At 47.4% G+C, this 14,180-nt stretch overlaps 4 protein-coding genes across 4 annotated transcripts; 2 read left to right on the top strand and 2 right to left on the bottom strand.

The window, feature by feature from the left end:
* Nucleotides 1-107: 107 nt before the first annotated feature.
* On the bottom strand, nucleotides 108-1,530 carry N7483_012619 (uncharacterized protein; the record flags this gene model as incomplete). The annotated part of the gene is made up of 2 exons (XM_057096046.1): nucleotides 108-1,052; nucleotides 1,123-1,530. 2 exons carry the CDS (start codon nucleotides 1,528-1,530, stop codon nucleotides 108-110), a joined length of 1,353 nt encoding a protein of 450 aa, XP_056942017.1.
* Nucleotides 1,531-4,889: 3,359 nt separating this feature from the next.
* Nucleotides 4,890-6,723, top strand: N7483_012618 (putative amino acid permease family protein; the record flags this gene model as incomplete). Its single annotated transcript, XM_057096045.1, has 2 exons — nucleotides 4,890-5,052; nucleotides 5,264-6,723. The coding sequence occupies 2 exons, from the start codon at nucleotides 4,890-4,892 to the stop codon at nucleotides 6,721-6,723; spliced, it is 1,623 nt and encodes a 540-aa protein (XP_056942016.1).
* A 2,323-nt stretch (nucleotides 6,724-9,046) lies between these two features.
* Nucleotides 9,047-10,916, top strand: N7483_012617 (S53 family peptidase; the record flags this gene model as incomplete). The annotated part of the gene is made up of 2 exons (XM_057096044.1): nucleotides 9,047-9,155; nucleotides 9,220-10,916. 2 exons carry the CDS (start codon nucleotides 9,047-9,049, stop codon nucleotides 10,914-10,916), a joined length of 1,806 nt encoding a protein of 601 aa, XP_056942015.1.
* Nucleotides 10,917-11,932: 1,016 nt separating this feature from the next.
* Nucleotides 11,933-14,120, bottom strand: N7483_012616 (alpha-galactosidase D; the record flags this gene model as incomplete). Its single annotated transcript, XM_057096043.1, has 3 exons — nucleotides 11,933-12,683; nucleotides 12,732-13,587; nucleotides 13,727-14,120. 3 exons carry the CDS (start codon nucleotides 14,118-14,120, stop codon nucleotides 11,933-11,935), a joined length of 2,001 nt encoding a protein of 666 aa, XP_056942014.1.
* Between the last annotated feature and the right edge of the window lie 60 nt (nucleotides 14,121-14,180).

Below are 14,180 nucleotides of genomic sequence, written 5' to 3'. Positions count from 1 at the left end.
TTCATTCTACGTGGAGAACCTAGTTATTTATTCAATGTTAATTCGTTTATTATTCGTATTCAGACACCCAATCTGGTTTTACTCTTCAGAAGGCTTTACATCGTACTCTACGTCCGTTCTGATGATATACTTGGCTCCTTTCCTGACACCAGTACCCTCATGTAATAAGGCACCGTTAGCCTCTCCGTGGGGAAGATAGCAACAGCACCCATTACTGGTCGAACAGGGTATGCGTTCAGGGTTCCTTCCCGTGCAGCAGGCATGAAAAATGTGGTCTCGCCACCCTCAAACTCATCATTAAGATAAAGCAAGAAGGTGTACATCGAGCTCTGCTTCTTATTTTCCGGTGAGGAATCGTAAACGTATGTGTCATCGGGCAAGATGCCGGATGGGGGCCAAGCACCATCAATATGGCATCGGTACTCAGCGCCAGGGACATATCTGTATACGCGGAAGCGACGGTTGATACCCCTTACCAAGCGACCATCAATAGACTGGGGCACGTAAGATTGGATGCGAGCCCAAAGCATGTCGTGGAAGGTTGTGTCGATGATCCAGTAGAAGTTGTGAGCGAGGACGCTCATATCTCCATCTTCACGGAGAGGCACATCCGGTATGAAGTTGACGGATTCGCCAGCCGCAATAATAGCCTTGCACTCAGCGGGAGTAAGGACATTCATGGCCATTCCGAGGCCGGGAACGGCGGGATGTGGGTGGTAGGTGATGGACGGACCAACGGGGGCAAGAGGGACCGCGTTGGGAGCGGTCGTATAAAGGATAGCGGGATGATGGTTTGGAGGCTTCCGGAGGGGTCCAGGTGTTGTTTCGATGATGCGAATAGCGGATGGTGATGATGGGGCATCTTTTAGAATGGAGTTATCGAGGACGGAGGCGTAGATTTCGAGCGGTGGCGATGAGGGGCGCAGGTCCCAGATGGACTGGAAACCGATGGGAGATGTTGAGAAGACAGCATTCGGGCTGACATCGATCGGTGTGCTGACACGTAGAACAGCATCGAGGACACCAAGTAGCTCCAGGTCCTCTGGACTTCGCTCGGGGGGGTGCCTGATTGACTAGCTCTGGTTGTGTTGACAGGCCACTCACAACATCCAGATCACGCACCCAACGGCACAATGCTCCGATCTTTGGCTGTTCACCCCGCAATCTCATCTCCGCAAGAAGGATCTTAGCATCGAGGTATTTCTTATCAGTCAAAGCACCGGTGATCCGCGCCGTCAGGTTGGCGCCCTCGGCGGAATTGACGCCCGTGGTACAAGATTGGCGGAAATCATAGACTGCGGTTCGGATATCTTTGCATGCCTTCGACTTGGTCAAACTGGGGTATTGGGCAAGAGTATTAAGCGTCTCGATTGTGATTTCGAGATCCTCGTCGGCGACCACTGTAGAGAGGTGTTTCGGTTCGGTCGCGGCATCGGGTGGTGGCGTGAGTATAGTATCAGCCTTGGCGACCTTCTGTGGCAGGTTGACTTGCGCATTGCGCTTACGCTTGGCAGCTTTAGACTTTGCCATCATGTTATATATGAACGAAGGTAGATTGATTAATCTGATCCAAGTGGGGATGAAGTTTTTCTGTGGATGGGATAAAAGATCGGATGAATAAAGTTCCGGTTATCTGCATCTTATCTATGCTTATCAGTCTTTGTCTGATCTTCATGTCTAAACGATCTTGAAGCGGCAAGCTCTGGAGATTCTCTATAAATTCCCTATGTGACCTTCAAAATGTCCAAGCTAGTACTTAGTTAGTGTTTAGCGTGACTTCAATTTCCACCAGCAACTTTTTTCACCCGTGGAGCCCGTCAAGATTCGGTGATACATAGGTTCAACTTGAAGTTCAAGTTGTAGTAGCAGGACTTGTATAAGAACTTCAAGTTGGGACTTGCCCAGGTGAACTTATATCATGATGGATACTACATGATAGGATGTACTACTAGTAGCAGGCGGTTACTACTAGTATGAACATTTTTGAAATTGAAGACACATCAATTCCATCAATTGATAGTAGTATATTCAAATTCTACCTAGGTAGTATGTATGTAGCAACTTCAAATGTTGAACCTGAACTTTTGAAACACACCCGAGCATACATCACTATGTAGTAGCATGCCGGTTTTCATCCCCCTGAGGTCAAGATCTTCACATTGATGTAACTTCAATGTCCAAGTTGAAGTTCTCCTAGCACTATTATGTACAGCATATACAACCTTGGAAATATACTACATATGTATTGTTTATTATGGATACCTGCCAGGTGCTATATAGTTCTTTTGGAGATAAACACGCGACCCTACTAGCACTTGAGCAATTGTTTCATGTGCCCGGGTGGTTGAGTGAACAAAATAAACTTGGCGAGACATAATCAGTCATATGTGCAGGTTCAAGTTGTTTGGAAAAATCTTCTGTCATGGGTTTCGAATGTATCGGTAGTTCAACTTGAAGATACACAAAGCTTCAAATGTTTTTGAAAAGGCCTGAGAAACATTTGAACCACCAAAAGCGGCGATTTCTTTGCTGAACAATCCTCAGGGTCTTGCAGATGGACTCAGTAGTTGAAATAATTATTTCAAATTAATCAAAAATTAAGGCTTTATGACGGGTGAGAACCTAATGCTGTATGATTACACACTGCCAGGAAGTGAGATTTTCAGGTGTACGCAGGCTCAAAGGAGCCAAGGGCTGATAATATTTGATTTAGGATCCATGTCTGCCTGAATGTCCATATTTCTTATGTTCTCCAACCTTGAATAACGTGGGGGTCATTATGTAGGCCTAGACGCTATGATACCTAGGTAGTCTTTCAAAGAACGTAGCTGACCATTCCCATAAGTGCAGGAGTAACAAAATTTTCTCAACAACATGGGTAGTTCTTGCCATGAATGACTTAATGCCTGGTGGAATATTACTCTAATCCATATCCTGTGTAGTGACTAGCCCAAGTATCCCGAGGTCCACTTTCATCTTCAGTCGCCATGGCTCCGTACCAGCCCATGTTTACTGTAGTTAGAGCACACGGGCAGGTAAAGTCAGCTGCACACAATCATAAACATTTGAAGAGAAACCCGAGCAAGGGTTCAAATGTGCAGCCCATAGGAGACCAAGAGAATTTGGTACTAAATCCTGAAACTTTACCAAGCTCGGCAGGATGGTCGCCTGAGAGGCTCCCAAGCGCAATGGCCCTCGGCGGCGGAGATTAGCTTCGGCGGTCTTGACCTAAAAGGAGGATCGGGCTCTAAATGCCCAAATAGGTTTGGTATAATGCACAGGACCTGACTATGCTCGGCACTCGGCAACTTAAGTCCATGATTTCACATCAGATTGAACTCATCTTTGTGACATTTTGGAAAGGTCATGATGTTATTGATGATAAAAAGCTTGATATCAGCCATGGATGATAGTCTCATGTCATAGAAACGTACCCCGCATTCTATTCCCGCCATTTCCAAGTCAATCTCGATGCTATTTCTGTTGATATCCAGCATGAGAGTCCACTTGGATCTCCGAGAGAGGAAGGTGAAGGAGAGCTTAGCACCGAGTCGGCGAGGAAGACCAATAAAAAGGGCTACAAAACCCGGGGACATAGGGAGCTATCGATGAGATGAAGAGTGTATCTTGCAGAAAATGTCTCGCTAAAGCTGTTACCGACCATTCTCCGCATTTTCAGCCTGAATGGTTTGAATGTTTACGATGAAGTGGATCCTGGCGTGTCTCCCTGTTGTCCCCGACTTCGCTGCCTTGCTTGTTTGACTTGCCGCGGAGGTTGTTTTGCCTTTCCTTTCTTTCCATGACAGAATATTTATGAGATTAGTTCAATGAGAAGTAGGTTATAATTTGAACTCGTGTTCAACTTTATTCCTCCGAAATATCTACTTATATCACAAGACACCAGAGCTATAGTAGGACGAAAACAATCCGGTACGTGGGGACAAGCTTCTAGAATAAGATCCACTGAGATAGACTACATCTGATAATGTATTACAAAGCCTCGGAATTATTTCATGATATACATGCTATTCAAACGCTATATACTTGCAGATAACTAGCAGATGTTGAGCTTTTACAACATTCAATGTTTTATATAGCGGACTTTGGACCGCTGCCCGATAAGCCCTTATCTGTCGCATGTACCTTCCTCATTCGGCCAATATTGCCACCGATGACCCGATGAATTGAGGCTTCAATGGCTGCAAGGACCCTTGGGTGTGGCGCATGCGGCGTAAAATTTGAATTCAGAAAAAATATTCACATTGGATATAGCAAAAAATTGAGATATATGCATCGATTTTGGTCAATTGGAGTTGCCTGTCATGTTTTCAAGAGAATGAGCACTGTGCCTATCTCGCAATATGATAAATCAACTCATTTTAATGGAGCAATGCCATTTACAAATCATGATACCAATATGAAGCATTTGATCTGATTTCGCGTACCCCGGGCTTATCTGTGGAGAGACCTGACTCAAGAAGGTACAACCGAGGCGGTAACTTGCTCCCCGCAAAAAACCACAAAAAATCACGTAAAAAAATCACACGAGTTTCTCAATTGTGTTACGAATCGTAAATCCAGCTCATGACCAATTCTTTTTGTCCCACCCGTCAAATATCCTTAGGACCCGCTTGTCATTGGTCTATCATTTCGGCTCCAGCTTTATCTGTGCCCCGTATTTTTCCTGGGGAGAGATACTGTTGAAAGCGCCATGGAGGGGACGATCAGACCTCCGAAAACCTAGAAAGATATATAGAATTCAGGCTTCGCGCCCCCTTTTGCTTTTTTTCTCCTTTCTATTCCAGCTTCAGGCAGAAAATGGGCATAACGTCTACTTGCTTTTCAGTTAAATTGATATTTATTGCCTCCGGCTGAAGTACAACCTCGGGATGGATTTGGAGTCTAACTCGCTTACCCACAACTTGAAACCGCCGTTGGAGAATGAACAGGATGTTCAAGATGCGACCGATCTCGCAGGCATGGGTCATGCCCAGGCGCTGACCCGCAAATTCGATATATGGAGCATGTTGGCTCTGGCATTCTGTGTTCTCGGTAGGTCAATTGCCACCCGGTCCATTATATATCACCGCAGAATCGGACCCAGAGTAGTACAAACTTCAAGTTGGATTCATGGTCCTGGTGTTCCAAACATGAATTTGCAACATTGGAATTCTCCACCATTCATATCATGTCAATTATCACCTGGGCACGATATCGCAAAGTTCTTCTGGAAACACAGGCTAACGTAATCCCTGTTTCATAGGAACCTACTCAACTTTCGCCCAGGATCTTAGCAGTGGTCTAACCAATGGAGGTCCCATCACTATTCTCTGGGGTTTGGTGCTGGTCACCGCCTGTAACATGTGTGTCGCCTTGTCTCTAGGCGAATTGACCAGCAGTATGCCTACAGCGCTTGGTCAAGCATACTGGGTCTATCGACTCTGGAACACACCCCTCGGCCGATACGTCTCGTACATGTGTGCGTGGATCAATACCTTCGGCTGGTGGACATTGACCGCGTCCCAAGTCGCATTTATGACCGAATTCTTGCTCGGCATGAAGACCATGTTCGTACCTGACTGGAATGGAGTCAACGAAGGCTGGCTAAACTTCGTGGTCTACATCGGTGTGGTCTTTCTGCTCACCCTTATCAACGTTGTTAGCTGCCGCAAGGAACAGATATTGCCTTGGTTCAACAACTTCGTTGGTGTGTGGTTTGGAGGACTGTTTATTGTTCTGTCGCTTGCCATGCTCATCTCGGTTGGCGTCAAGAGTGACTTATCCTTCCAACCGGCCTCGTTTGTTTTTGGAAAGTGGATGAACGAGACAGGCTGGAGTGATGGTGTCGTTTGGTTCACCGGCCTTGTCCAGGCTGCGTATGGTTTGACTGCATTTGACTCAGTCATTCACATGGTCGAAGAAATCCCCGATCCTCGCCGTAACGCTCCCCGTGTGATCTGGATGGCCGTTCTCTTTGGCGCGATCACCGGTTTTATCTTCATGGTGGTCTGTTTGGGCTGTATCCAGAGCGTGACGAATGTCACCAACGCGAACCTCCCATTCATGGAGCTCTTGATCGAGACCATTGGTGTGAAAGGTGGTGCTGTTTTGATCGCCCTTTTTATCTTCAACGGATTGGGCCAAGGTGTCAGTGTGTTGACCACCGCATCCCGTTTGACTTGGGGCTTTGCCCGTGACGGTGGACTTCCATGGAGCCGCTATTTCAGCCATGTGGACCCCGTCTGGCAGGTCCCCGCCCGATCGCTGTGGGGCCAAGGCGTTGTAATCGGCATCGTTGGTGTGCTGTATTTGTTCGCTAATACCGTGCTCGAAGCTATTCTGAGTGTCAGTACCATCGCTCTGACCGTTTCATACGCAATGCCCATTCTTGCCTTGCTGGTTGTTGGCCGTGACAAATTGCCTGCGGGTGGTTCCTTCAAGCTTGGTCGCTGGGGCCCCTGGTTGAACTGGGTGAGTATTGTGTACTGTGTTATTACCACGATTTTCTTCCTCTTCCCTGGTTCTCCAAACCCCTCACCAAGCGAGATGAACTATGCGATTGCTGTATTTGGAGTCATGCTTGTTATTGCGATCGCCTTTTGGTTCATTCAGGGTAGCAGAACATACCTCCAAACTGAGGATGCTCTTGCGCAAATGGTTTACGCTCAGCATTTGGAGAATACGGAATCAGCCGGAGACAACGCCAGTTCATCTGAAGAGTGAAAATATATCCGTGGTGATATCCCCGATCACACTTGAAGGTTGCAGTGGTGCAGTACCTATTGTATATAACTTGAAATATCTCACTGCCTGTCCACGGGTAGAGCTGAACATTCTATTCCTCAATATCTTACCTAGGTACATATCCATGTTCAGTATTGCACATACTATTAATGATATTTACTTTACATCAAACCTTTTGCGTTAATCTCGAGGGCCGATGAGGAACGAAGTATTTTCGTCAGCCATACACGGGTATTCCGCCATGCTTGGGCAACACTAACCAAAAACCCCAAAAACCAAAAATGAAGGTTGCATAACCCCATTGGGGCTGGATCGTTATATAGTTCGAAAGTTGGAGGGGTCGGAGTAAGAGGAATTGGAATCGGGGTCGAGGTCGGAGTGGGGGATATAAAGCAAATTGAGTTAGCGTGGTGCTTAATTAGATCAAGCAATGATGGCCTGGAAGACGACAAATACTGTTCATATTGCGCATGCTGACATGAAAGATGAAACTCTCTTGCATCGAAGTCGGAGTGGGCGCTTGATTTTTGGGTAGTCTCTCGTGGTTTTTCTTTATTTTCAATGAACGGCGATCTCATAGATTCCCTCTCAATTGCCTATCTGCATTCCAAATTTCACAAGGCTCTTCTTCTTCTTACTAGAGTGCCTCTTGCTGAACGGAAAGCTATGACTCAGCAAGACGCCCTAAACCTCGTTAATAATGATGATTCGCGACTGGCTCCTCATGACCTAGAAAAGACTTGGAGTGGACACCTGAGGTATCTATCACTTCTGCAACCCTCTCGGCGCAGGAGGATACAGGCGATTCTTCTAAATCCTCTCACAAGCAGCATAGAAATTACAGCGCCAGATCTCGCGCCGTAAAGCGTCATTCATCTAGGCGCCGCTAACCTGGCAGGGAAAGTCCCCTCGCAGTATGTGGCGGCTGTCGCGTTTTCATATGATCTTGCAGTGCGATCAACCTTCTATTTGGCGGTCGCTTTGGTTGGTGTATTGGTGCTTGCCGCTATACCACTTCAGAAGAGTCCGCTCAAGGTTGGGAGAAAGTCCACTTGAGGTCTGCAACTTTGTTATTGTGAATATTCCCAGAAATACATTCAAGTTCTTTTTTCATGCTCACGCTCATACCAGCAAAAAAGACTTTTTTTTTTCTCAATAATCCCGAGGTCGACCAGCAGTGTGGCACTACTGTGCCGCCCGAGGCTGATTTAGAAGCTCCACGGCTTTTGACAACAATAAGCATTCGAATTCGAACCGGACGTTATTGGAAGACGCATGGCATATGCACCTTGAATCACCTTGAGCTCACACCATTATATACCTTGACGATATCAGGAACTCGCAGGTTGAGCTATATATCCAAGCCCACGAAACTGTCTTCTCTCAACCTCCACTTCAATCCTCAAGGCTTCCAAGGTTGAGTTTCTATGATCATGCGCCAAGGTGATCGTCGACTTGGCAAGGTTTTCATGATTTCCGAGCCCTGGAGGTTGAGATAGTTGCATTCAGGATTCCACCAACCCAGTCCGACTCGGTAATCATTTGCTTTTCCACCTGGACATCTGTCTATCTGGACCAGCCCATCCATGGATGTTTGATGATTATCGATCTCATGCAGTCAAGTCCCAGCCACATTGGATCTGGAAGGCCCACGCCCCTCACATTCGTTCGTATCAAGTGGGTGGGGCTCCCGTGTCGATCATCAGAGTACCACCGCGTCGCGCGTCGGTCAAAATGTCTCAGCCGAGGAAAGGAGGTCACCCTCCATACCGATCACATCAGTGATGGAGTAGTCTGAGTATTCACCCGGACGTCATCGATTTCTCTTAGCCCGGCCCTTCGCCGGTGTTCCCCCGTGAGAATTGCAGTGGAACACCTGTGACGAGACGGCAAGCTGCAGACTGCAATATCCGACTTCATTGGATCAGGGGTTTCAGGGACCTGATCGTGACTGAGACTATGGATCGCTCCCGACGGACATCCGCCTCCAGGGTCCACTAAGCCTGTGGGACCATGCAAGGCCAAGAGCGCCCGCCATGTTTAAAGCTGCGATGGACATGCAGTTCTCAATCAGGAGTGGTTGGTCTTGGACCCTGAGAGAGGATCTTGCACCACATTCTTGGGTCTTTTAGTGGCTCATTCTCCCCGCGAATGCAACCATAATAAATAATACGGTGAACCTTCCCCTCCTCTCTCGTGTCCCCATTCCAAGCTCGGAGTATACCTTGCCTATTTAAATATTTGGCATTTGTCCGGCCTGGCCGCGCCCCTGGTAGGGAGTCTTCATTCGCTCCTTTCCAATATGCTCGTGCCTTTCCTGAACCGCGGCATCTTGTCGCTGGCGGCTGTGTCGCTTCTTGCATCTCATGTTACGGCTGAAGTCTTTGAGCAGCTGGTTGCTGTCCCTGAGGGTATGTTTGCTCTCCCGCTAGATTGACAATCCCTGGATCTAATATCATCAAATTTGTTGTATAGGATGGCACTACTCTCGTACACCCAAGGCCAGCCAGGCTATGAAGTTGCAAGTAGCACTCGCACAGGGGGATGTTCCTGGATTCGAGCAGGCCTTGATGGACATGTCGACCCCCGATCACCCGGATTACGGCAAGCACTTCCGGACTCACGAAGAGATGAAACGTATGCTGCAGCCCAGTGCTGCCTCGGTCAACGCTGTGCAGACGTGGTTGGAAGATGCTGGCATCACAAATATTGAACGGGATGCGGACTGGCTGAAGTTTCAAACAACCGTCGAAACAGCCAACAAACTGCTAGACGCCAATTTCCAGTACTATATCAGCAATGAGGAGCATGTTGAGCGACTTCGGACTTTGCAGTACTCGATTCCTGACTCTTTGGTCTCTCATGTCAACTTGGTTACCCCAACTACTCGGTTCGGTCATATTCACCCAAACCGCGCCACTATTCGCGAGAAGAAGACAGAAGTCGATGAAATATTCCGCGCTGCTGTTCAAGTTGCCAGTGCCGACTGCAACAGCGCTATCACTCCGCAATGCTTGAAGGATCTCTATTCGATTGGTGACTACCAGGCCCGGGATGATAATGGTAACAAGGTTGCTTTCGCCAGTTACTTGGAACAGTATGCTCGATACGAGGATCTCGAATTGTTCGAAGAGAACATTGCTCCATATGCCCAGGGCCAGAACTTCACTGTCATTCAGTATAATGGCGGCGGCAACGACCAGTCCTCTTCCAAGGACAGCAGCGAAGCCAACCTGGATCTCCAGTACATCGTCGGTGTGAGCTCGCCCGTCCCTGTCACTGAGTTCAGCACCGGCGGACGCGCCCCTCTTGTCCCCGACCTTGATCAGCCAGACCCTAATGACGACAACAACGAGCCATACCTGGAATTCCTCCAGAACGTACTCAAACTTAGCGACGAGGAAATGCCACAGGTTATCTCCAACTCCTACGGCGAAGATGAGCAAAGCGTACCAGAGAAGTACGCAAAGACCGTCTGCAACTTGTACTCCCAACTCGGCAGCCGTGGTGTGTCCGTAATCTTCTCATCAGGAGACTCTGGCGTTGGCGCAGCGTGTGAAACGAATGACGGCAAAAACCAAACCCATTTCCCACCCCAATTCCCAGCAGCCTGTCCCTGGGTAACATCAGTCGGCGCAACAACACACACCTCTCCCGAGAAAGCCGTCTACTTTTCCTCTGGTGGATTCTCCGATCTCTGGGATCGACCATCATGGCAAGACGACGCTGTCCGATCGTACCTGACCAAACTGGGTAACAAATGGGAAGGTCTCTTCAATCCAAATGGCCGTGCATTCCCCGATGTCGCCGCCCAAGGTGAGAACTACGCTATCTATGAGAAGGGCTCTCTCAGCTCTGTAGATGGTACATCTTGCGCTGCACCTACCTTCGCAGGTGTTATTGCTCTCCTGAATGATGCTCGTATCCAGACTGGTAAAGCGCCTATGGGATTCCTTAACCCGTGGTTATACTCCGACGGCCGCACCGCATTGAATGATATCACCACTGGTGGAAGTACCGGCTGTGATGGGAACGGTCGCTTTAGTGGGCCTACTAATGGTGGTCCTGTCGTTCCTTATGCGAGCTGGAATGCGACTCAGGGCTGGGATCCTGTTACTGGGCTTGGAACGCCGGACTTTGCAAAGATGCGGACGGCTGCTAAGGCGGAATAGATGAGCATATTTGCATAGCTGCTATGAGCATTTAGGTCTGTTCAACGCATCTCCTGCGTTGCATTGCGTTCGAATTGTTTATGTTTAGTTTCAGACTTGATGTCCTCTTCTTCTGATACATAATGGAATTTTTTGCACTTAAATATTGACCATTCAGCGCTCTGTACTCCGTATTCGCTTTCCTTAGGGTATCACCAAGCTGTAGAAGAGCTATACTAAGCTCAAAACTCTCAGCACGAGTCTACTAGTACACGTCACATCGTCAAATAGTTATAGCAGATTTCTAGTTCCTGCTGCCAGTGGCATTGACACGAACCTTGGATGTCCCTTTAGTAGCGTGTAATATTAGAAGAATACCATACGTCGTTGTATTTTTTTAATGGTGAGCGATCCCAAAGCCTCACTTCCCCACAGTGTGTAATATTACGCCAATCAGTTCTCCACGTCATACAGCCTCAATTTTGAATGAAATCATTCAAAATAATTGATTCCAGCTGCTGAGTATATTCGGAAGGCCCTGAGGAAATTTCAGTCAAAGATAATTGCTTTTGGTGGTTTCCCAAAGCTTTCGAAAAAATATTTCTTAACTACTGCAACATGGGCAATCTGACTACACACACAATCTGGCACTACACCCATGATTTAGCACTACATTGATAATCTGACACTACACGCAAAAACCGGCACTACATCAATAATCTACCACTATCCACACCTTAACACTAGATACAAAATCTGACAAAAGATTTTTTCAAATAACTAGTCCTAGAGGGTGTTCATCGCCAGCGGCATATAGCAGCTACATCCATAGGTAGACCTTGGAGATTCATTCTGATTTCCAATTCTAATGCTGGGACTCACGCATATTTCTCATCTACTACTAGTGCTTTTTTGAAACTCCACATTTACATGGCCAAGTAAATGGTTTCAAATTTGAACCTTGGAAGTCAAAAATGTCCATCCATCACAATGGGAGTATCCATTTACCTTATCCTATGGAGTGCTACTTCTTACTCCTAATCATAAAACCTCAATCCCACAAAATCCGCACCCCAAGTCTGAGATACATCTGTATCCGCCGCATTGGCGATAACAACCTCATTATCGCCATCCTTCCATCCATCCACCAGGATACCCAATGTGGCAGTATCCCACCACCCCAATCCGGCACTATAAAGCTCACTGTGGCGCCCAGAAAGCGGAACTTCAAGACGAACTGGCGAGCCACCATTCAAGGCGACAGTGATGTTCCTAGAATTGGAACCCCAGTCCCACGAAGTCGAGAGCGCAATGTCGTTATTGATATAGTCCAGCTCAATATACTTTGCTTCGGTACCATTGGCACTTGAGACTGTCGCTTTGATGGTTGCCGTTGCTTTATTTGAGGCGCTGATGTACCCGATCTTGTATCCCACTGGCGCACAGCCTGTGACTGTGCCGTTGGTGCAGTCCTCAATTATGGCGTCTCCGGATAAAGTGAATGAGTCTTTGCCTGTATAGTACGTTCCTGTGGGAGATGTGATTTTGATGGATTCAATCGTGAGCGATGACTCGATTGTGATTGTGTTGGTAAAGCCAGCAGTTAAGGATAGAGTCGATGAAACTGTTTTGCCAGAAGCTGGAACCGAGACACTCTTTGATGTTGTGTTTGTCGAGCTACTCAGCTTTATAGTAGTTGCCTTCGAGGACGAGCTAGTGAAGATGATGTCGATGGTGTACTTTGAACTGGTAGTGTTGGCATAGACAGACGAGAAAGTAGTCTCTGTTCTGTAAGATATCAGCCAGGGCTCTTCCTTCTATTCATAAAGCACTCACCCAGTCGAGGAACCAAAAAGACTGGTTGAATAAGTTCCAGCTTCAGTAGTATCTCCAAGCTCCAGAAGCATGACTCCATGTCCCTCAACAAAGGCCGAGTACGTCGTCTTCACATTTTCAACCGTCTCATTAGCCCAGATATTCTTGACCAAGCCAGCAGATTGAAATCCAGCAATAGGGAGATCCAGCGTCAAATCCCTTGTCTCATCATCCCAATTGATCAACGCGACCACAGTCTTCTCACCCTCAAGACTGCCACTCCAAACCTCAAACCCATCCTCGGTCCATCTCCTTCGTAAACTCGCACTCTCACCCAGTGAATCCTGATTAAACGCGATAACGTCTTCGTTCATCAGAATCTCAAGCGATGACTCCGCAATCGAAGTAGCATCGTCCTTCAACGCCGCACCAATAGTGAGGGGACTCTTCAAAATAGCCCACATTGAGAAATGTGTCTGTTCCTCAGGAGTCGTGAATACGTCATTTCCAACCTCCAGCATATCAAGATCTGGCCATTGTCCTGAGCCAGCGAATGGTGTATTCGGTACAGCCTGATTCAAAATACGGAAAATTGTCCGCCAATCTGGGATGATATCGTTGGCAATACGCCAAGTATTTCCTAACTCTGGAGCCCAGAGAGCGGGAAAGTCAACACCCCAGTCACAAATCTGGAAAAGGATCGTCTCGTCTTGCGCGGCAAGTGTATTGCTCATATTTTCATAGTGATAGCGAGGGGAAACACTAGGTGTGTAGTCTGTATCCGGGTAGTCGGTTGCGGCGTCGGAGTAACAGTTGTCGTATTTGAGAGCATCGACACCCCAGGATTTGAATGTAGCTACATCTTGGGCTTCGTGATCTAGGATTCAAGTCAGAATCTATGAAGTGACGTAGTACTCGGATGTATTCCAAGGTCGCAACGCGTCATATGAGTGACATGAACGTAACCTCATATCACATGAAAGAAGCACACGTATTGCATGCCAGTGGTGACTCACATAAACTACCGGCTTGGGTCCCAGCTGCTGTGGTGGAACAAGTCTCAACCCCCGCATCCTCGTAAACCCCAAACAGCAATCCCAGATTATGCAGAAAGTCTCCAAGAGCGAAAAATCCACTCGGGAATAATTCTGCATTCCAGGTTAAGGAGCCGTTAGCAAGACGGTCAGGGACTGTCCATCCACAATCAGTGGTCACATATTGGTAGCCCAGATCAGCCAGTCCAAGATCGACGAGCGCTTGAGCATTGGAGTGTATTATAGTCTCATTGGGGGAACAGGAGTAGTGATTGTATGAATTCCATCTAGGGAGGATCAGCTGAACATTCAAAATCAAGGATCCCAAGATGAGGAAACAAGATTTACCCCATGGGCGGTGTCTTTGCGACTCCATTATCGGATCGTTGGTGATGTCGCACCGCATGAACTTGAACAAATGACGCCAACAGTAAAC

Source organism: Penicillium malachiteum (genome assembly GCF_028827825.1).
Source record: "Penicillium malachiteum strain IBT 17515 chromosome Unknown utg000005l:1.0-9002435.0:326005.0-9005861.0, whole genome shotgun sequence".
Taxonomy (NCBI): domain Eukaryota; kingdom Fungi; phylum Ascomycota; class Eurotiomycetes; order Eurotiales; family Aspergillaceae; genus Penicillium; species Penicillium malachiteum.
The sequence above is the reverse complement of the archived record's forward strand: the minus strand, read 5'-3'. Positions and strand labels throughout refer to the sequence as shown.